General features: G+C 43.7%; 2 protein-coding genes across 2 annotated transcripts in view; one reads left to right on the forward strand and one right to left on the reverse strand.

Annotated features, from left to right (window-relative positions):
• Positions 1–22,195, reverse strand: part of NCAPG (non-SMC condensin I complex subunit G) — a 184,699-nt gene that overhangs the window by 141,922 nt on the left and 20,582 nt on the right. The window lies entirely within an intron of this gene.
• The window catches only part of FAM184B (family with sequence similarity 184 member B), a 111,978-nt gene that overhangs the window by 71,217 nt on the left and 18,566 nt on the right, over positions 1–22,195 (forward strand). The window contains exons 8-10 of the mRNA XM_059067507.2: positions 6,478–6,584; positions 15,744–15,873; positions 17,364–17,576. Of these exons, the coding sequence (XP_058923490.1) occupies positions 6,478–6,584; positions 15,744–15,873; positions 17,364–17,576 (450 nt within the window). The remainder of the gene's footprint in view (positions 1–6,477; positions 6,585–15,743; positions 15,874–17,363; positions 17,577–22,195) is intronic.

The following is a 22,195-nucleotide window of genomic DNA, read 5'->3' on the forward strand; positions in this document are numbered from 1 at the left end:
AATAACCAGCCATTTGCTTGGGGGGAGTTGGGAAGAGGCTTTTGCAGTGGATGGTTGGAGAAGAAGCAGAGTTATTTATTTTTCTGTGCACAGTTTAACAATGGAGAGAGCCCTGGACAGAACCTGAGAAATGCCTGATGGGAAACCCAAGGGTGTGAATTAGGGACGATTAACTCAGGATACACTGAGAGTGGCTCAGGGTTGGTCCTGGGAGGAACTCACTGGGATCGCAAGCAGACAAACAGAAAAGGGAGGTTGAAGAGTCCGCTCCATTTGGAATTCAAAGAAATGAGTATTGGCGGGCTTGAAAGTGTTCTTTCAGCCAACTGTTCATTTCCATGGTCAAGTCCATTTGAGAAATATTCAGATGGCATCCCAGCTGCTTTTGAATGATGCACTTTAACCTAAAACACCAAGTACAGAAGGTGGGGGGGATGAAGGAAGGGAATGTTTTTGCCATTTATATGGTCTGTTGGTCCCTTCTGCTGAACCATTAGTTTGTTGAAATCAAGAACTGTATCTCATTAATCTTTATCCTTCCAGCACTTAACATGCCTGAATGTGGCAGATGTTTATACTTCCTTGTACATTAACTGATCCATTACATGACAACTGAATGAATGGAACTGAGGGTGCCATTCTGAGTTATATTAGGAACACCTTCAAAAATTAACCTTGGCCAGAGGATGATTTAAAAGAACACCGGGGTCCTTCAGTTACTTGCACGGAGGGGGAGGATTCATCTCCCTTTTTGGGGGAAAGATGCTCTTGTCTCTGTTTTCATGGGGGCAGGAAACAACTGAACAGAAACAGAAAAGATTACCGAGTTTACCTCCCTGTTGATTTGGGAAACAGCCTTCATCTCTCAGGTGGATTTTGAGTGTTTCTTTTTAGATACTTCTCAGCAGCACTTTTGTACCACCCAGTTTGAACTCACCCAGTTAGGCCCTGACACTGGCAGCTGGCGATCATGCTAACAGCATAGCCAAGTGCCAGTGCAGTCACATGGAATGACACGAATGGTAGTGAGACGACCCAGGAGTCCAGTCCTGTGCTGTTCTCCAGTGGCTGTGTGACCTGAGACAAGTCGCTAGACTTCTCTGATTTTAGATCCCCCTCTATAACACAAGGAAGGGGGTGTCTTTCCTGCCCACCTCACTGAGTTGCAGGCATCCATGAGTTAATGGATGTAAATGGATGACTGCTCTGTAGTGGGGAGCTGGTGTAGTCATCTGAGTGCATCATCAGCCTTTTTAAGCATTTTCCATCCTCTCCTGTTTCTGGACTCCTGCCCAGGATGCCTTTAAATATATCAGTGGTTGATAAGGTAGCCCAGAAATTATATCCTGCACATTCTCTTTCATGGTCTTCACGGTGGCTCAGAGTACATTTGAACTTCTTTTTCATCTCCATAATAACTGTTGTGAGATCTTCGTCCATTATGCATGGTGCTTTAAGTTCCTTCTCCCTTTTTCCTTGATCAGTCTTACTACAAGTTTGATGTGTCTTTTCAAGAAGCCAGTTTTCAGATATGTTGGTCAAATCTGTCTTTATTTTATTTTATTTTATTTTTTTCTTTTGTGGTACGCGGGCCTCTCACTGTTGTGGCCTCTCCCGTTGTGGAGCACAGGCTCCGGACGTGCAGGCCCAGCAGCCATGGCTCACGGGCCCAGCCACTCCGCGGCATGTGGGATCCTCCCGGACCTGGGCACGAACCCGTGTCCCCTGCATCAGCAGGCGGACTCTCAACCACTGCGCCACCAGGGAAGCCCTGCTCTATCTTTTCCTGTGTCATTAATTTTGCCTTTCATACCTCTTTCCTTCTACTTACTTTAGGTTTATTATGTTATCCTTTTTCTAACTTCTTAAACGTTCTCTAATAAATACATTTAAGGCTATGAATTTCCCTCTAAGTATATATCTTTAGCTGTATCCCAGAGCTTTGAAGTTTGTCTCATTTTTAAACCTACTTTCTTATTGTTTTCTAATTTTATTGCATTGTCATTAGATAATATGGTCTGTAGAATGTCAACACTCTGAACTATGTTGAGATTTGCTTTGTAGCCTGCTGTGGGGTCAGTTTTTTTTAATGTTTCCTATGTGATAGCAAAGAAGTAGTCTCAGTTTGGTTGTTAAAGTTTATATATTTGAATTCTAGTTCTGTGATATATTCACTGTATGACCTAGGGCAAGGTACATATCCTCTCCTGCTTCAGATTCATCACCTTTAAAATGGAATGATTTACACCTCAGAGAATTGAGGGCCTGGTGCACGCTAAGCATCATATAAACATTAGCAGTGATTACTATTCTTTTTTAGCTATTAAGCTTAGCTTATTAATCTTGTTCAAATCTTTCATATCCTAACTCATTTTGTGTACCTGATATATGAGTCTCTGAGAGGTACACATTAAAATCTCCCACTATAAATTTGCTTATTTCTCCCTACATTTCTGTACATTTTGCCTTATGTTTTCAGTCTCTGTTGTTAGGTGCCTACAATTTCATTATTAGAGCTTTTTAATGAATGATTCCTTTTACCAGGGTAGAGATGTTCATGTTGAATTGAGCCAATTCTTATTTATTGTGATTACTGGTACCATTTAGATTGTTTTGGCCGCATATTTTGTGCTTTCTATTTACTAAAATTTCCTTGTAACATTCCATTTTCCTTTTGAAACCTGGACCTAATTAACTTTGATCATCATGTGTGCATTTATAGTGTAGTATTATGCTATTCTGATTTTTTTTGTTCCATATTTACTGTGCAATTTTCCCCACATTATACAGAACATGTGTTTGTAACAGTTGTCTCACAAAGCTCTTTTGCTTAGATTATGATCTTTGCTTCTGGGCTTTATAAGAGTTGGAGAGCTCCAAGATACTTCAATGCCCAAAATACCTGAAAGTACAAGGCAAAGGTGGTCCTTTTAGCCTCAGGTCCATGTGGAGGTTGTAAGCTGGTCAGTGACATCATTTTTGAAAGTGCACAGCAATGAACCAAACTCAGTGGGTCCTGCACCTACAACATGTCAACTAGTTAGACTTCAGTGTCCAGTTACAAACACTGAAGAGAGAGGATTCAGGCAATGGAAAATGGCCATGCTGAACATTCTTAGTTACTGGCTGTAGGACTTATAACAATTTGAAAACTATATCTGGGATTACTTTTACCCTCATTTATATTCCAGGATGGGAGAGAGAGAACACTCCTATAACTGATACAAAGCAGAAAAACTTTTGTCTGTTTCATTTATTGGTGTGTCCTGGAACAGTGCCTGGAATGTAGTAAATGACTAGTAAATATTGTGAACAAATTATGGTACCAAAATAACTGTTGTGGGAACTTTGAGAAGAAAGAGTGTAATTGCAACAAAAGAGATTGTGAAGGCTTCATGGAGGAAGTGACAGTTGAGTAGAGTTTTGAAGGATAAATGGGGTCTGGAGATTAAAGAGTGTGCATCAGTTAGGGTTTGATCAGAGGAACAAATTACTAGAAATGATACAGAATATGGAATTCCTTTTGGGAAATAACCTGACATAATTATGGGAGCCAGCTAAATACTTTATGTTCAACTGTTGCTCTGGAATCTGGTGTGGGGCTTAAAGTGGGCCTAAAGCAGGGCAGGCAGCCAGGAGGAAAGAAGGACAGATGTAGAATGGGGAAGACCAAGGGCGAATGCAACCCTGAAACTGAGCTGGAACAATGTCCGTTTCTGAGGCTGATGAAGCACCAGCTTTGGTGATACGTGTGACCTGTGGGAGAGTCTGGCATCCTTCATCATAGAGCCAAACGTGCCCTTGGCCCAGGACATGGAGAAGCCTAGGGATGACGGAAGAGCTGAGAGCTCCCAAACTGCCCAGTCCACCAAGCTGAGCCAGCAGATTGGTGACAGTGCACGTGAGCTCCAGCCACACCTGGCGCCCTGCATCAGGCATCCAGAGGCTTAGAAAGATAAAGGCTGCTGCTTTGTGCTCACCTTCCAGACCTTGCACAAAGTCAGCTGGCCCAGAATATTCAGGGAAGGGAATCCTGGGAAATGTAGCTCTGACTTAACTACGTTGGCTCAGAACACATCACCCGCAAAGGGAAGACAAGGGCTTAGGTAGAATGGCTGTGGAGGCAGAATGGCCCCTTAGCCTCTAACAAACTGTGCTGCTGGGCACTCTGGACAGGTCCTCCGGGCAGGGGTGGACAGTCACTTCCCAAATGCCCCTCCACCCTGATTCTTTGGAGGGGTCCAACATCACATGGGATCAAGATTTTGTCCCACTTAGAGATACCACAGAGTTCTCGGAACTTAAGAATTATGAAGGCACTAAGGGCTCCCGAGCAGAGCTGAAAAACACCCAAAGTTTGAGCCACAGCCATCCCTACACCCACACCTTCCAGCCGCGTGCCCTGCAGATTTCTCACGAGAAGTGCAGTTAGTCCCAGCCGTTGCCCCCAGGGGACGTGATGGGAGCGCGGGGTGAGTGTGGGAGAAAATGGTCCTCCTGCTGTCCTAGAGTGGCCCGTGAGTTATTTGTGTTTATTTATGTCACGTTTACCGAGCGTAACCACACACTGTCCACACACTGTCCTCGGAACCAGGAAAACAATGGTGAAACATAGCAGAGTTCCTGCCCTCATGGGGCTTACTTTCCAGTGAGAGAACCAGAATTAAAAAGTAGACAATTAACGTCACCGGAAAACGAACAGTGAGGTCATACAGCAAGATGGGAAAAAGAAAGTGAGAGGGGGTGTTATTTTAGAGAAGGGTAGTCAGAGAATAATCCTGGGGAATGTTATTTTGAGTACTTACTGTGTAGCTAATACTGTTCCAAGGATGTTACATTCGTTTACATTTACATGCATTTAATCCTCATGACAACCTAAGTAATTTTCCCAAAGTTATGTCATCAATAAGAAGAACTGGGATTTAAACATAGGCAGTCTGCTGCCAGAGCCCAAGCTTTAAACAATGGAAGGAGTCTTGGTGGTGGTGACTGAAATGAGGAAGCACATAAATATCACAGGGTAGAACATTGCAGGCAGCGGGAACAACCAGTGCAAAGGCCCTGTAGCAGGTACATGCTTGTCGTTTGGAGGAAGTGAGACCAAGGGTTCAGTTCTGGACGTGTGACAGTTTTGAGAAGCTTATTAAGCATTCAAGAGATATTTGGAGGGCAGTTGGATATACAGGTCCAGACTTTAGAGGGAAACTTGGAAACAGAGATAAATTTGTTTGTCATCAGTGTCCATGGAATTAGATGAGACACTAGGGAGTGATAGAGAAAAGAGAAGTCCAAGGACTGAGGTCTAGGGCAGGGGAGGAGGAGGTTTTAGCAGAGGAGACCAAAAAGGAGCAGCCGCAAGAGAGGCGGAAACCCAGGAGAGGGGGCTGCATGGAGGAGGGAGTGATCAGATATTTCCAATTCTGCAGAGAGGTCCCGTTAGCTGAGGCCCAAGGAGTGACCATTGGATTTGGCAACGTGGAGGTCATCATTGACCTTGACACTGGGGGCCTTTCATAGACATTAGAGTACATGGAAGGCAACCAAAGCAGTTTCATTCTGTGTCAAGTGGGGAGGGGAGCCCCAGGCCCCATCTTCCAGCCTCAGCTTTGCCCCTCTCACCCCCGAGGGCATCTCCTAGGGTCCCTGGAGCACAGTTTGAAAACCACAGATGTAACCAACCCCTTTGTTTTACAGCTGATGAAGCTTAGATCCAGTAAAAAAGACAAGACTGGCTCAAGGCCAGGCACATAGTTAGCAGGAAGCCCAGGTTGCAATTTATTATTATTTAATGAGATTTCTCAACAAAGAAATCTGTCCTAGCCTGTCTTACCCTGTTTTCCATGGACAGTGGTTACTGTAACAAGTAGAAGAATCAAAATAAGAAAGTCTTCACCTTTCTATCTCTGCAGAAAGGGGAAATGATAACAGACAAATTCAACCTCATGGAAAATTCCGAAGCCTCATTATCACCTCATGGTTTCCATATTGTCCTCCCACCATACCCCATTTCTCAAAGCTTGTGGTCAAGTTCCATGTTTTCTGATCCTGTGTGATAGGATGTAGCAGACTGCCACCTGTAAAATGGGTATAATAATAATACCAGTTGCTCCCACTTATAGACCAGTGGCTGTTGCTGGCACTGTTCTCAGATCCCCACAGCAGGGTCAGATACCCCGATGGCATTTCATTTCCACTCCTCACTGGTGGGAACCGTGGACAAGCTACTTCCTCTCTCCGTGGTTTAATTTCGTCAGCTGTGTGACATGCTTGGTAGACTGAAAACAGGACACAGGGATAAGGGCTGACACTGCTCCTAAGCAAGGCAGGGGCCTCAGCACTGAATCATCACAGGCCTGCGAGCCGGGCACTGCCACTGGATTGCAGGGGGCTCTTTCTCCTCCACTCTCTGGTTTGATAAACCACAGGTTGACTCAGAGAACTGTACTTCGTCTCATCTTGCAACTGTTTTTGCCTTAGGATCCATGCTTGAGGCCGAATGAACCTTCTCAGACTCTGCCCAGAGGAGAAGAGTTTCAAGATACGTTAGCAGCTGAAGAAGGAACCAACAGCGACAAAGAGGAGAGGTACGGGAGGACAGGCAGGCTTCTCTAGAGAATGAGGACTCAGATTTGGAAGGATTCATTCATTCATTCATTCTGTCCTCACATGTTTGTCACCACCCCCTGCATGATGCTTAGGGAGGGAATAGACATGTCTTGTATGCCTCCAGCACAGCTATGGACTTTACCTGAATTATTTAATTGTCACAACAACCCAGAGGGACCATTTTGTATATTAAGAACCTGAAACTCAAAAGGGTTAATAAAATGCCCCAAATTCAGACAGACCTGGACTGGCCCCAAACCTCTGCTCCCTATTCTTCCAAGTGTTCTTAACTAAGTAAAGGAGATGAGGGAGCTTAGTCACTGAGTGGAAATCTCCCACCTTTATCACCTATATTAGTCAGCTTTTGCTGTTGTAACCAACATTCCCAAAATATCAGTGGTTTTAGCTCATAGGTCAGCTCTCTTTATTCTTGGCTCTGCCAAGCTCTGCTATTTTTATATGAGCTCGGCTCCTGACTGAGAGTCAGCTGTTATTGCTCTGCCCCAAACCATGGGTAGAGTTTAAGTCTGCTCAGATGCCTTCCCATGCTGGGACCAAGACTGACGGGTTAGTCTCTCCAGGGCATGTTGTTGTCATGGTAAAGGGAAGAAACTCAAAAAAGCTGATGGAAACATGCAATGCCTCTTAAAGCCTACACTCAGAATTGCATTCTCTCATTTTTACCCACATTCCATGGGCCAAAGCAAGTCACATGACCAAAACTAATATCCCTAGGCAGAGGAGAATATGCTTGCCACATGTCTTAGTTAGCTTGGGCTGCTATAACAAAATACCATACATTCTTCACCTCACATGGTGAAGAGAAAGGCGGCAGGCAGTGTGGGAGGAGGTCTCTCTTGTGTCTCTTCTTATAAGGACACTAATCTCGCCATGAGGGCTCCACTGGCCTGACCTAATTACCTCCCATGGCCTTATTTCCAAATACCACCATTGGTGATTGGAGCTTCAACATGTAAACTTGGGGAGACACAATTCAATCCATAGCATCACACAAAGCAGAGAAGGGGAGAGTGAATATTTGCTGAACAGTAATGATCTGTCATACCACCTCACAAGATTATGATACAGTGGGTCTGGGTACATCCCAGCCCTATGTCTTTTGAGAAAGCTTCCCAGGTGATTCTGAGGCCACCACAGGTATAATCCACTGCCCCACACTAATCAATGGTTGTGTGGGGTCCTGACAGATGACGTGGAAGCCATGCTACCATCTGGCAGCTCTTCAAGTAGTTGGTTGTCATAGTCCATTCAGATTGCTTAGCCGTGGCTTATGAGCAACAGAAATTTATTTCTACGGTTCTGGAGGCTGGAAAGTTGAAGGTCAAGGTGATGGCAGATTCTGTGTCTGGTGAGGGCTCACTTTCTGCCTTATAGAAGGCATCTTTTCACTGTGTCTTCACAAGGTGGAAGGGCAAGGGAGTTGTCTAGGGTCTCTTTTATAAAGGCACTAATCCTATTCATGAGGGTTTCACCCTCATGACCTAATCACTTTCCAAAGCTCTCATTTCTTTTTTTCTTTTTTTAAATGGGTATTCACATTTATTTATTTATTGAATTTTATTTTATTTATTTTTTTATACAGCAGGTTCTTATTAGTTATCCATTTTATACATATTAGTATATACATGTCAATCCCAATCTCCCAATTCATCCCACCACCACCCCCCACCGCCACTTTCCCCACTTGGTGTCCATACATTTGTTCTGTACATCTGTATCTCAATTTCTGCCCTGCAAAAATTGTACCATTTTTCTAGGTTCCACATATATGCATTAATATATGATATTTGTTTTTCTCTTTCTGACTTCACTCTGTATGACAGTCTCTAGATCCACCCACATCTCTACAAATGACTCAATTTCGTTCCTTTTTATGGCTGAGTAATATTCCATTGTATATGTGTACCACATCTTCTTTATCCACTCATCTGTCGATGGACACTTAGGTTGCTTTCATGTCCTGGCTATTGTAAATAGTGCTGCAGTTAACATTGGGGTGCATGTGTCTTTTTGAATTATGTTTTTTTCTGGGTGTATGCCCAGTAGTGGGATTGCTGGGTCATATGGTAATTCTATTTTTATTTTTTAAGGAACCTCCATACTGTTCTCCATAGTGGCTGTATCAATTTACATTCCCACCAATAGTGCAAGAGGGTTCCTTTTTCTCCACACCCTCTCCAGCATTTATTGTTTGTAGATTTTCTGATGATGCCCATTCTGACTGGTGTGAGGTGATACCTCATGGTAGTATTGATTTGCATTTCTCTAATAATTAGTGATGTTGAGCAGCTTTTCATGTGCTTCTTGGCCATCTGTGTGTCTTCTTTGGAGAAATGTCTATTTAGGTCTTCTGCCCATTTTTGGATTGAGTTGTTTGTTTTTTTAATATTGAGCTGCATGAGCTGTTTATATATTTTAGAGATTAATCCTCTGTCCGTTGATCCATTTGCAAATATTTTCTCCCATTCTGAGGATTGTCTTTTCATCTTGTTTGTAGTTTCCTTTGCTTTGCAAAAGCTTTTAAGTTTCATTAGGTCCCATTTGTTTATTTTTGTTTTTATTTCCATTACTCTAGGAGGTGGATCAAAAAAGATCTTGCTGTGATTTATGTCAAAGAGTGTTCTTCCTATGTTTTCCTCTAAAAGTTTTATGGTGTCTGGACTTACATTTAGGTCTCTAATCCATTTTGAGTTTATTTGTGTGTATGGTGTTAGGGAGTGTTCTAATTTCATTCTTTTACATGTAGCTGTCCAGTTTTCCCAGCACCACTTATTGAAGAGACTGTCTTTTCTCTATTGTATATCCTTGCCTCCTTTGTCATAGATTAGTTGACCATAGGTGCGTGGGTTTATCTCTGGGCTTTCTATCTTGTTCCATTGATCTATATTTCTGTTTTTGTGCCCGTACCATATTTTCTTGATTACTGTAGCTTTGTAGTATAGTCTGAAGTCAGGGAATCTGATTCCTCCAGCTCTGTTCTTTTCCCTCAAGACCGCTTTGGCTATTTGGGGTCTTTTGTGTCTCCATACAAATTTTAAGATTTTTTGTTCTAGGTCTGTAAAGAATCCAAAGGCCTCATTTCTTAATACCATTACTTTGGGCAATAGGCTTCAAAATATGAATTTTGAGGGGACAGAAACATTTATAACACAGCATTGAGGAAGCAGAGCCTACACTCCTAAATCTTATCAATGGCAGTGTCAGGTACCCTATAGTCCAGTGAACTCTTCAGCTAATAACACTTCCACAGGTCCCTCCAGATTCTGTCTCAGGCTCTATGAGGTATAGAACCATAGAAGTTAAAGAGCACAGACTCTGGAGTCAGCCCTCCAGACTAAATCCTGGTACTGTCACTTATCACTGGCAGCCACAAATCTTGTCCTGTTTAAAAATCACAATTCCAAAGGGAAAGAAATAATCTTTACTGTGAAAATACTGGCAGGAATTTCAAAGAGGTTTCTAAGGGGCCCAGCTTGGGGCACATGTGCATCCCTGAGCCAGTCTTTCTGGCCAAGCTGATGCCTGGCTCTGATTGGCCAGGTATGTGTCACATGCTCTTCCCTGGGGCCAGCTAATGATGAGGGCAGAGTTAGCTGCACCCAAACCCTGTGGACTAAACAGGACCACCATGGAAAGAGGAAAGGCTTCCCCAAGGAGAAGATGCTGGGCAGAGCAACAGCAGTGGTGGTCACAACAGACTTGTCTTTTTCTCCCACATAGCTATATTGATAAAGGGGTTCCTCAACTATAGAACCAAATGAGGAGGTGTGGGGTCTGTAAGCTTCTTCCACAGTGGTTTTAGTGGGAGTGTAAGGACTAAGCAGTGATGAGAAAGGAATAGAAAGATCCAGGGTTAGAGGCTGCAGGACAGAACAAACGCATTGGCTCCTTTAAGGGGTGAGGCTGCGTATTCAGTAGTTAACCCCTTGAAGGATGCTTGTCAGGGAACTTTTGGCATGGTGGCTCTAGGAGGGAGGTGGCTTTTCCATTGGCTGTTGATTTAAGGTGGGGGGTAGCAGGTCACAGTTAACTTCAAAGGGAGCATGAGGAGTCAGGAGAGTTAGCTATGGCTTGCTTTGTGAGAGATGGTAGGATAAGATCAGGTTTTTAGGATATGAGGGAATTTGGGGCAATAAAATGGAGTAAGAGAGGGGAATTCCAATTAGTGGTGTTCCAGGGAATAATGATGATGATGAAAATAATAAATATTTACTGAATGTTGGATTAACCCATTTCATCTTCATTAGGTAGACACCATTATTGAAGTTTCATTTTATTTTCTTTTTAAAATTTATTTATTTATTTTTGGCTGCGTTGGGTCTTTGTTGCTGTGCGCAGGCTTTCTCTAGCTGGGGCAAGCTGGGGCTAGTCTTCATTGCAATGCACGGGCTTCTCATTGCAGTGGCTTCTCTCATTGCAGAGCACGGACTCTAGGCTCGTGGGCTTCAGTAGTTGTGGCACGTGGGCTCAATAGTTGTGGCTTACAGGCTCTAGAGTGCAGGCTCAGTAGTTGTGGCACACGGGCTTAGTTGCTCCATGGCATGTAGGATCTTCCCAGACCAAGGCTTGAACCCATGTCCCCTGCATTGGCAGGCAGATTCTTAACCACTGCACCACCCAGGAAGTCCCTGAAGTACTTCATTTTAAAGATGAGGGAAGGGCTTCCCTGGTGGCTCAGTGGTTGAGAGTCCGCCTGCCAATGCAGGGGACGCGGGTTCATGCCCCGGTCCAGGAAGATCCCACGTGCCATGGAGAGGCTGGGCCAGTGAGCCATGGCTGCTGAGCCTGCTCGTCCAGAGCCTGTGCTCCGCAACGGGAGGCCACAAAAGTGAGAGGCCCGTATACCAGAAAAATAAAAAGAAAGATGAGGGAAACTGAAGAACAGAGAGGTTAATTAACTTGCCCATCTACTTACACTGCCAGTAGATGGTAGGATCCAGTTGATAGTTTCTCTGGCTCCAGAACTCGTGCTTTTAACTACATCTCAACTTAGGGCAGCTGTTCTTATGTGCCACATGAAGTTCCACAGTTTTTCTACTTTTCCAAGGTCACTCTCTTCTTTAATACTCAATAATAAGGACTGAAACTTCCACTTCCAGGCATGACAGGGTAACTGGTACTAGACTTGCCCTCTTTCTGTAAACAGCTATCAACTGAGCAAAATATATGAGACAGCTCTTTTGAGTAATAGGACAATATGCAGAGAAGGACCATGTCCTTCAGAAGGGAAACATGAGTTGAAACCCATAATCATCCCACATTTGCTCCTGCCTCTCTCCCTGGGGACAGTGGCAACCACAGTGCAGAGAATTGGAGGCAAGCCGAGCTGAGCAGGCAGATGTCAGGGCTCAGGGCTGCTAAAGCAGCTGGACTTTGTAAGGTAGGGCACCAGAAGAGAGGATCCTATGTGGGGGGGGTAGAGGGCAGAAATTTATAAGAGTTTTCTGTAGGTCCTTGCCAGGGGCTTGAGTGAGCATGTACAAGATGAGACTCCATGAGGCCTAGGAGTGTGCTGCTGCCATGGTGCTGAAGAAAATGAAGATACCAGAGATGCAATGCTAGCAGACATTGGAGTCTCAGCTCAGCCAGAATAAAAAAAGCCTTTCTGAGCTCTCTGAGCATTTAGTTGAGACCTGGGAAAAGTAACACTTTAAGAGTAAGAAACATACCCTATAGGGTAAGGGCCACACCCTAGAACAAAGGACAATGTTGAAATATACCTGCTCTAACAAAAGACAAATCCAAGCGTAAAAGGATCAGAAAGAGCCTTCAGTAATTTAACTGGCTGTCATAACAAAACTCAACACTTTTGAAAGGAATTCATAATACAGACTCCCTACATTGTATTATCCACAATATTGAGCATTTGATGAAAACATTATGAGACATGGAAGGAAGCAGAACAGTGTGACCTCTAATCAAGAAAAAAATCAGCCAATAAAGCCTAAAATGACCTAGATATTGGAATTAGCAGACAAGGACTTGAAAGCAGTTGTATGAGCTATGTTCAGGGACATAAAGGAAAAGATTGTTATAATGAGTGAACAAATAGGGAATTTCAGCAGAGAAATGAAAACCTTGAAACAAACGGAAATTCTAAAACTGTAAAGTACAATATCCATAATGAAAACCTCATTGGATGGGCTTAACAGCAAATTAAAACCATGAAAGAAAGGTTAGTGGCTTGAAGACAGATCAGTAGAAACTGTCTTGTTCAGAAAATTAGGGGAACAAAAGATTTTTTAAGAATGAAGAGATTCTTCCTGACTTGTGGGACAATATGAAATGGTCTAATATGCATGTATTTGGAGCCCAAGAGAAAAAAGGGAAAGAAAATGGAGGAGGAAAAAAATATTTGGAAAAATAATGACTGAAAATTCCCCCAAACTGGTATGGGACATCAATTTACATACTCAAGAAGCTCAGTGAACTCCCCACAGAATAAATCCAAAGATAACAATGCCTGAGTACACCACAGAAAATCTGCTGAAAAAAAAATATATTCCCCCAAAATCTTAAAGCAATCAGCTTTTAAAAAGACAAATTACATACAGGGGACAGTTGACTTTTCATAAATACTAATGACAATTGACTTCTCATCAGCCTTCCAGCCTTATTTTCTTCTGAAAGCCAGAAAACTATGGAACAATATCATTAAAGTACTAAAAGGAAAAAAAAACAACCTGTCAAGTCCAAATTTTAATTCCAGTGAAAATATCCTTTAAAAATGAGACTGAAATAGAACATTTTCAGGTATATAAAAGCTAAGAGAATTTTTCACCAGCTAAGCCGCAGTATGATAAAAGGCAATGGAATTTATTAAAGCTGAAAGGAAATTACACCAAATTTAAACTTGGATCTACAGGAGAAAATGAAGAGCATCAGAAATGGTAAACGTATAGGTAAATATAAAAAACTACTGTTTTTCCTTCTCTTAATTTCTTTAAAAGACATCTAACAGCTTAATAATAATAAAAAAAACATTGTATTATGGAGTTCATAATGCATGTAGTTGAATAATATATGACCACACTAGCACAAAGAACAGGGATTAATGGAATTATTGTGTTATAAGGGACTTATGTTTTATATGAAGAGGTGAAATATTAACTCTAAGTAGGCTGTAGTAAGTCAAGGATAGAAATTGTAATCCATAGAGCAACATTAAACATGAATACAAAAAAGAGCTAAAAAAAATCCAATAAAAGAACTAAAATGGAATCCTAAAAAAATATTTGTCAGGTAAGAAGATAGAAAAAGAAGAACAGAGGAACAATAAGAAAAAGGATTGGGCAAATAGAAAACAAATAGGAAGATATAGATTTAAACCCAGTCATTTCAATAATTACTATGTAAATGAAACAAAGACATCAGTAAAAAGAAAGAGATTGCCGGAGAGGATAAAAAGATAAGACATTACTATATGCTGTCGGCAAGAGAGATATTTAAGCATAAAGACACTGTTATTGGCTGAATTGTGCCCCACTCCCCAAATTCATATGTTGAGGCCCTAACCCCCAATATGTTAGAATGTGAATGTATTTAGAGATAGGGCTTTAAATAGATGATTGAGTTAAATGGGGTCATTAGATTGGCCCTCACCCACTATGTCTTTATAAGAAGAGGGAGATTAGCACACACTAATGCCAACAGAAGGACAATCACATGGGGACAACAAGGTGAAGGAAGGTAGCTATCTGCAAGCTTCAGAAGAATCGAAGCCTTAGAAGAAGGCTTAGCGAAACCAACCCTGCTGACACCCTGATCGTGGACTTCAAGCCTTCAGAAGTATGAGAAAATGAGTTTCTGCTTTTTAAGCAACCCAGTCTGTGGTATTTTGCATGGCAGCCCTAATACAGGCACAGATAGGTTTGAAGGTAAAAGGGTAGGAATAGACATACCATGCAAATATGAAACATAAGGAAGCTAATGTGGCTATATTCATATCGCAGTAGACTTCAGAACAAGGAGTATTACCAGGGATTAAAATGGAATATTTCATAATGGTCAAGGGGTCAATTCATCTGGAGGACATAACAATCCTAAATCTGTATTACCTAATACAGAGCTTTAAAAATAATGAAGCAAATACTGAGAGAACTAAAGGGAGAAATTCTCAATCACATTTGGAGATGTTAACACCCTTTTCTGAGTATTTGATTGAATGATTAGACTAATATCAGTAAGGACATAGAAGATTTGAACTACACTTTTAACTAACTTAATCTAATTGATACCTATAGACAATATGCTGAACAACTACAGAATAAATTTTTTTCAAGGCACTTAAAACATTCACCAATATAGACAAACTAATATTCTTCATGAATGCAAAATCCTCAACAAAATGTTTGAAAATAAAATCAAGCAATATATAAAAAGAATAATACATCATGACCAAGTAGAATTTATCCCATCTTGGCAGAGATACCCAGCGTGTGGCATCCTTTTGCACTGTTAAACAGGATAAATACTTAACTTTACAATCTCAACCAATCACATTTGAATTTCTCAGCTGGTTTAAAAGCACAGAACTGAGTACAGGAAAGTCTCCAAAAATATTTGTCAGCGTCTCTTCTAGAATGCAGAAACTACTGGAGCTTTAAACCAGTGTTTTCTTGTTCTTGCTACACACACAAAAAGGCCTGTTTATAATCCTCCTATCTATAGCTGGGAACAGCCAGTAAAAGTTTAGAGTGTGCTTTGAAAAGTATAAAGTACTGTATTCAAGTAAAGCATCATTGTTTTGTTATTTTTTTCCATATGCAGGAAAAGTTGTGAAATTAGACCACAGAGACCTCTTCTTTTGAAGCCCCCGGGGACCCCATATAAGTAAATTTAAGCTCTCAGTCATTGTGACAATTAATCATAATTTATTAAGCACCCACTAAAACAGATGCCGGGTGATTCCAGCTGAATCTTGACAGTATCCCAAGTGCAATAGCACTGAGAATGTGTAGTCAAGTGCTTTTTAAAGTCCAAGTGAGATGTCTCTCATTCTACTAGCTGCCATCGGAGCTTCCTCCTCCCAGTCCGAGTGGCTGAGATGCTATCAGGGTGACCGTGTCATTTCCAGCCTGGGATCTTTTGTGATTTTGGCCTCCATATCTTCAAAGGATTGAAGTGTCCGTCAAGGAGGGAGGTGACCTGCAGCCTCCGCTGGGCTCTTTGCTGAAGGAGAAGGCACCGGAAATCCAGCGTCTGCAGGAGGAGTGGCAGAGCCAGAAGGCCAGATTGCAAGCCCAGGTAGAAGGACAGCCTCGGTGGCGATGCACCCTCATGCTGAGTGAGACCGTACCTCTTCCCTTTTTTGTTTTTTGTTTTTTTGCGGTATGCGGGCCTCTCAGTGTTGTGGCCTCTCCCGTTGTGGAGCACAGGCTCCGGACACGCAGGCTCAGCGGCCATGGATCACGGGCCCAGCCGCTCTGCGGCATGTGGGATCTTCCCGGACTGGGGCACGAACCCGTGTCCCCCGCATCGGCAGGCGGACTCTTGACCACTGCGCCACCAGGGAAGCCCCTATTTCTTCCTTATTCTTGCAGACAACCTTGGAAATGCATGCAGGGTCTGATTCTTGTTCAAGCTGGAGAGGGTATTCCAGGTCCAGGGCGAGGTGGGACTCTTGGTTCTGTTTATTTATTCATTCAACACCTGCTATGGCTCATGAGCGCCTGCTAGGAGCCAGGAACTCTTCTAGGTGCTTGGATATCGTCAGTGAACAAACCAGACAAAAGTCCTGCATTACAGGGCATGTATTTTAGCAGAGGAGATGGATACAGACAGAAAATACTAGACATAAGAAATAAGCAAAGCACATAGTATATTAGAACATGTTAAGGGCTTCAGGAGAAAGAAAAAACAGAGCAGGAAGAAGGCGATTGGGAGGCTGTCTGGTGATGAGAGGGCGCGTATAATGCCAAATAGGGCTGTCAGGGAAAGCTTCTGTAAGAAAGTGAGATTTGGGCACGGGGAGGCACGCAAGGTAGGCTGCTGTGTAGACCTTTGGAGGGTTTTCTGGTCTCCTCTTGATTTCTCTTGGGTGGCATACGTTGCAGCCCTTCTTCCCTGTTCCCTGGAATCCATGGCTCTAGCTGAGGAGCCCCCAGGAGGGCTGGCTGTCCCCGGATTCTTTTTTTTTTTTTTTAACATCTTTATTGGAGTATAATTGCTTTACAATGATGTGTTAGTTTCTGCTTTATAACAAAGTGAATCAGTTATACATATACATATGTCCCCATATCTCTGCCCTCTTGCATCTCCCTTCCTCCCACCCTCCCTATCCCACCCCTCTAGGTGGTCACAAAGCACCGAGCTGATCTCCCTGTGCCATACGGCTGCTTCCCACTAGCTATCCACCCTCCGTTTGGTAGTGTATATATGTCCCTGCCACTCTCTCACTTTGTCACAGCTTACCCTTCCCCCTCCCCATATCCTCAAGACCATGCTCTAGTAGGTCTGTGTTTTATTCCCGTCCTACCCCTAGGCTCTTCGTGACATTTTTTTTTCTTAGATTCCATATATATGTGTTAGCATACGGTATTTGTTTTTCTCCTTCTGACTGACTTCACTCTGTTGTCCCCGGATTCTTTACGCTTGCAGCTTCTACCCCCCTCAGAGTTCCCTTGGGTAGAGGAGGCTCAGCTGGGCTGTGGAGACATTCAGAAAACTTTTATGTTTAAAGAAAATCCCAGGCGGGGTGAGGGGCACAGCCTGAGGTCGGATGTTCTGGCGGACAGGTCTCGCAGATGCAGCAGGCTCTGGAGCAGTGCACCAGCAACTACAGGGAGGACCTGCGGGAGCTCAGGCAGCTCTCCCACCGCGAGCGCGAGCAGCTGCGGCGCGAGCTCCAGGAGACCGTCCAGCAGAATCAGGTGGCGAAAGCTCAGCTCGAGGCCGCCCACCGGCGAGCACTCCGCATGCTCGAGAAGGCCAAAAACCAGGAAGTCAAGGTAAGGGTGCTAACGATGACATCTACTAACTACTACCGAGCACTTGCTGTGCAAACACCTGCTCGGCGATTTATGAGGTGCCTTATGTACGTTATCTCCCATCCCCACAATCATCTTACGAGGTCCTTATTATCATGTTCTCTTTTTCTGGATGAGGAAAAAGGCTCAGAGAGGTTCAGTAACTTGCTCATGGTCACACAGCTAGTAAGTGGCAAGACAAGGATTCAGACTCAGGTCCCTTGAGCTTCTGGTACTGCTTTTCCCCATCTGCCCATGATCTTGATATCGTAAGAACAACTTTCTTTCGTGACTTGGGCAATGTTATGCATGATATGTGCTAAGGAGTCAGGCTCAGCCTGGCAGCTAAAAAGAGGAGGGCAGCCCAGATTTGAGAAAGACCAGCTCGGTAGAACAAGACCTTCCGAAGGGCTTGGAAAGCAATGATGAGGTGGTCAGGCCCTTGGCGATGTGTAATCAGCAGCGAGGTTCAGGCACCTTTCACCTGTCACCTCTACCTTCTGCTTTCTCAGAAGGCCCTCCCTCCCTGCTCTCTCAGGAGATGGGCTCCTACTCTTACTGCTACAGATAGCACACTTTCACCACAGGCTTCACACAGCGGGCTGGCTTCACATGCTGATTCCCTCTTTATATGATCAAATTCACCAAACTGGAAGCCCCTTGAAGCCAGGAACCATCTCTACCTGTCCATTACTGAATCCTCTCCTAGCTCATAGTAGCTAGGTACTCAAGGGTCTCACTGAATTAAAGCCTCAAGTTTAACTTCCCCTTCTATAAATTGGGGATATTGAGACCCACTTCTTTGAGATGTCAAGATGATTAAATGAAAAAATGTGGGAGTTCTGGTTTTAAGGTGGCAAAATAAAGTCTTGAATTCTTTCCTATTGGAAATGCTCTAAAAGAACAATAAAGACGCACAGCAGACGCATATTCTGTTCAGATGAAGCTGGGAGACATCTGTACCCTTGAACCACAATACATGAGGACAGGAAACAAATGGAGACATAGTATATGACCTTGCAGAGCAGAGAGGCTCAAACCAAAGTGCCTGAAGACAGAGAAGGACGAGAATCAAGCTAACGGTGGAACTCAGAGAAGCCAGGAATTGGAGGCACCAGTTGAAACAGAAGGCAAGAGTGAAGTGGAGAGTATGACTCACCTAGAAGCCCAGATTCCCAGCTTACCCAGCAGTCAGCCAATTACCTCTGTCTTATTTAAGGACAAGAGATTGGGGTGGGGGCAGCGATCCCTGGGTAAACTAAGCCAGAGAGACTCTGAATTAGGAAGTACCAGTCACAGAGGCTGGGATGAGGCTTGCATCTGAGACTAAGTTTAGGTGAAAATCTGTGTACTGAACCATTAGGTGGACCACAGTCACCTCTGTCACACTCCCCAGCAATGCTGTCTCTGCTCAGCTCCAGAAAACAAGCAGCTAGAACCTAGATCCCCAGAGGAACTCACCATCCAACAGATGCCCCGCTGCTGCACCACCCCAGGTACAGATGGAGCTTCTGATTATCCTTCAGTGCCCACTCTTAAATATGAAGAGACAGCAGAAGATTGCTAAACTTTCGAGGAAGTCTCTAATGGGAGAGTGGGAATCCAAGATTATCAAGAGGAAAAGAATGAACTCAGAGGAAATGGCTAATGCGGGGGAACAGAAAAACAAAATTCAATGAGGATTGATATCCTCAGAATTAAGAGATTAAGATTAAGAGATGAAGAGATTAGATTTGCATCCATGAAACAAGGACAACATGTTATTTGCAAAGGAGGGGGCAATTAGAGCAAGAAAGAGTTCTTTTAAAATAAAAAACAGGATAGCAGAACACTTAAAAATCAGTAAATGAGTTGAAATATAGAAAATGAAGAAACATTCCAGACAGCAAAGTAGAAAGACAAAGAAATGGATGATGGGAGAGAAGGAACCGGAAGTGTAGAAACACAATCCAGGAGGATGATATCTAGCAAATAGGAGTTCCAGAAAGAGATCATGGAAGGGAGGAGATTTTCAAAGAAATAACAGAATGAAATTCCTATAAGGAAATGAAAAAGACCAGACCCAGGCTTGTCTTGAAACTTCAGAACACCAAGGAAACAGAAGAAATTCTAAAAGCTCCCAACGAGGAAAATTGATCCCAGATTCAAAGTGCTTGAATCCAAATGTCATCAGACACCTCAGCAGCAACAGGGAAGCTAGAAGATCATGAAGCAGTTTTGAGAAATTCAATTAAAACCATTAGCAAGAGTGAAAACCGAATAAAAATACATCAGACAAATGAAATATTAGGAAATTTACCTTCTGTTATCAGTTTATGCCTCTCAGCTCTCAGTTTATGCCTCTCAGCTCTTGATGCCTGCTTGCGATAATGATCTGGATTCTTCAAGCATTTCTCCTCCTTTACTGAGAGCACAGTGTTAAGCTTTGTCGGTAGAAGGTGCTGGAGGCCCCTTGCAGGAAGAAGGAGGCTTCTCTTCCCGGTTCTGGCAGTTGCATTTTTGCTCTGTTTCTGGCTTCTGTTGCACAGTCGAACAGCGTCCTGGGTGTGTGAGGACATCAGGCGATACTCCCCCAGTGACTTCACGGTGACCTCGCAGCCCTGGTCCAGGCCCAGTGACTACCGTCCTGTTGTCTCACGATGTGGACGCCACAGGCTCCCTCCTCACACCCGCACACCCTCTTTCTGGGCTCCTGCCCGTTGGCTGCTGTTGCCTGCACGCCGGAAGTTTGTTTCTTGCAACCCTCCCAAAGCAAACGCAGCTCCCTCTGGCCCTCACGTCTGCACTGGTGCCCCCGTTCCTCTGGGCACCTGCCCATCTGTGGCTCACCAGCACTGTGGAGGGTTCCTCCCGCTTGACTCTGGCCTGGGCAACCTGCTGATCTCCATCAGTGAGCTGCCACCACACCACCACACCTTCCCCCACAAGCTCTGGATCCCAGGCTGGGGAATGGCTCCCCCTTCCAAGCTTTCCCTTCCTTGAATGCTCTCCCTCAGCCTCAGGATACCCTTCAGAGTTCTCTTTGCATCTTTATAGTTACTCTCCTATCAGAGCTTGATAGTCCTTTAGATTCCGTTTCCCTTGTTTAAATTACTGTGTGGTTTCTGTCTCCTGTTGGACCCATACATCTTCCATACACTTAGTTCCTTGAAGAATATCCCACCAAAACGAGGGAGCAAATCAAGAAAGAGGAAATAAAAGGGATCTAGGCTACAGAGAATCCAACACAGGAGAAGGAAGGTTTTAGGAGCCCAGCTATGCTACTGGCTGAGGGAACAACTCAGTCTAGACTGGAGCATGATGATTGAGGGCTCTAGAAGAGATGCCTCTGAGGAAAAATAGACCTGATGGTTTCTCTGACCGATTTGGCCATGTGAAAGATTGTAGTGAAAGTATTTTACAAAGCTTTTAGAGGTTGTAGGAGGACTTAGCCAAATAGCCAAAGAAAACTAAGCACATTAAAAATGCAGTAGTGGGCTTCCCTGGTGGCGCAGTGGTTGGGAGTCCGCCTGCCGATGCAGGGGACACGGGTTCGTGCCCCGGTCCAGGACGATCCCACGTGCCGCGGAGCGGCTGGGCCCGTGAGCCATGGCTGCTGAGCCTACGCGTCCCGAGCCTGTGCTCCGCAACGGGAGAGGCCACAACAGTGAGAGGCCCGCGTACCGCAAAAAAAAAAAAAAAAAAAAAAAAGCAATAGTTATTAATGCAAGGAAAACAAAACTTTGTATAAGGTAGATTTTAATGATTATAGTTCATTTAGCTCAGCAGTAAATGGTATTTACTCACAAGAAGGATAAATACTGAATATATTTTACTGTATTTAAAAAGGCAAGATAACTGTATATAAGGAATGGAAGGGGAAGAATGTATGAGACCAAAATCCTCATCCACCATAATGGGAAGACAATTCATAATTTCTAAAATAATCAAGATAGAGCAGGAGGAAGGTACTGTCTTGTTCATGGCGGCAAATATCAGAAGAAAGAACTAAAAGAGTTGCCAGTGGGCAGGATGCAGAAGGAGGAAGAAAGGGGGCTAGGAGGTGCTGGTTTTCCTTTTTTGAAAATATTATTTGGCTCTTTATACTATGTGCATGTATTGCCCCAATAAATAAAATAAAAATATAAAATTGGCTTTTTAAAAAAAGAAAAGAAAAAAGAAATGAGATCATGCAATGTGGACTGCTTGGCACTTAGTAGGTGTTCAAAATTTGTGAGTTCTTGGACTTCCCTGGTAGCACAGGGGTTAAGAATCCGCCTGACAATGCAGGGGACACGGGTTCAAGCCCTGGTCCAAGAAGTTCCCACATGCTGCGGAGCAACTAAGCCCATGCGCCACAACTACTGAGCCTGTGCTCTAGAGCCCGCAAGCCACAACTACTGAGTCCATGAGCCACAACTACTGAAGCCCGCGTGCCTAGAGCCCGTGCTCCGCAACAAGAGAAGCCACTGCAATGAGAAGTCCGCACACGGCAATGAAGAGTAGCCCCTGCTCGCCGCAACTAGAGAAAGCCCGCACGCAGCAGTGGAGACCCAACGCAGCCAAAAATAAATAAGTAAATTTATAAAATTTGTGAGTTCCTTTTCTTCCTTTATTCTCTT

The sequence above is a fragment of the Kogia breviceps genome, chromosome 6 (genome assembly GCF_026419965.1).
Source record: "Kogia breviceps isolate mKogBre1 chromosome 6, mKogBre1 haplotype 1, whole genome shotgun sequence".
In the NCBI taxonomy this organism is placed as follows: domain Eukaryota; kingdom Metazoa; phylum Chordata; class Mammalia; order Artiodactyla; family Physeteridae; genus Kogia; species Kogia breviceps.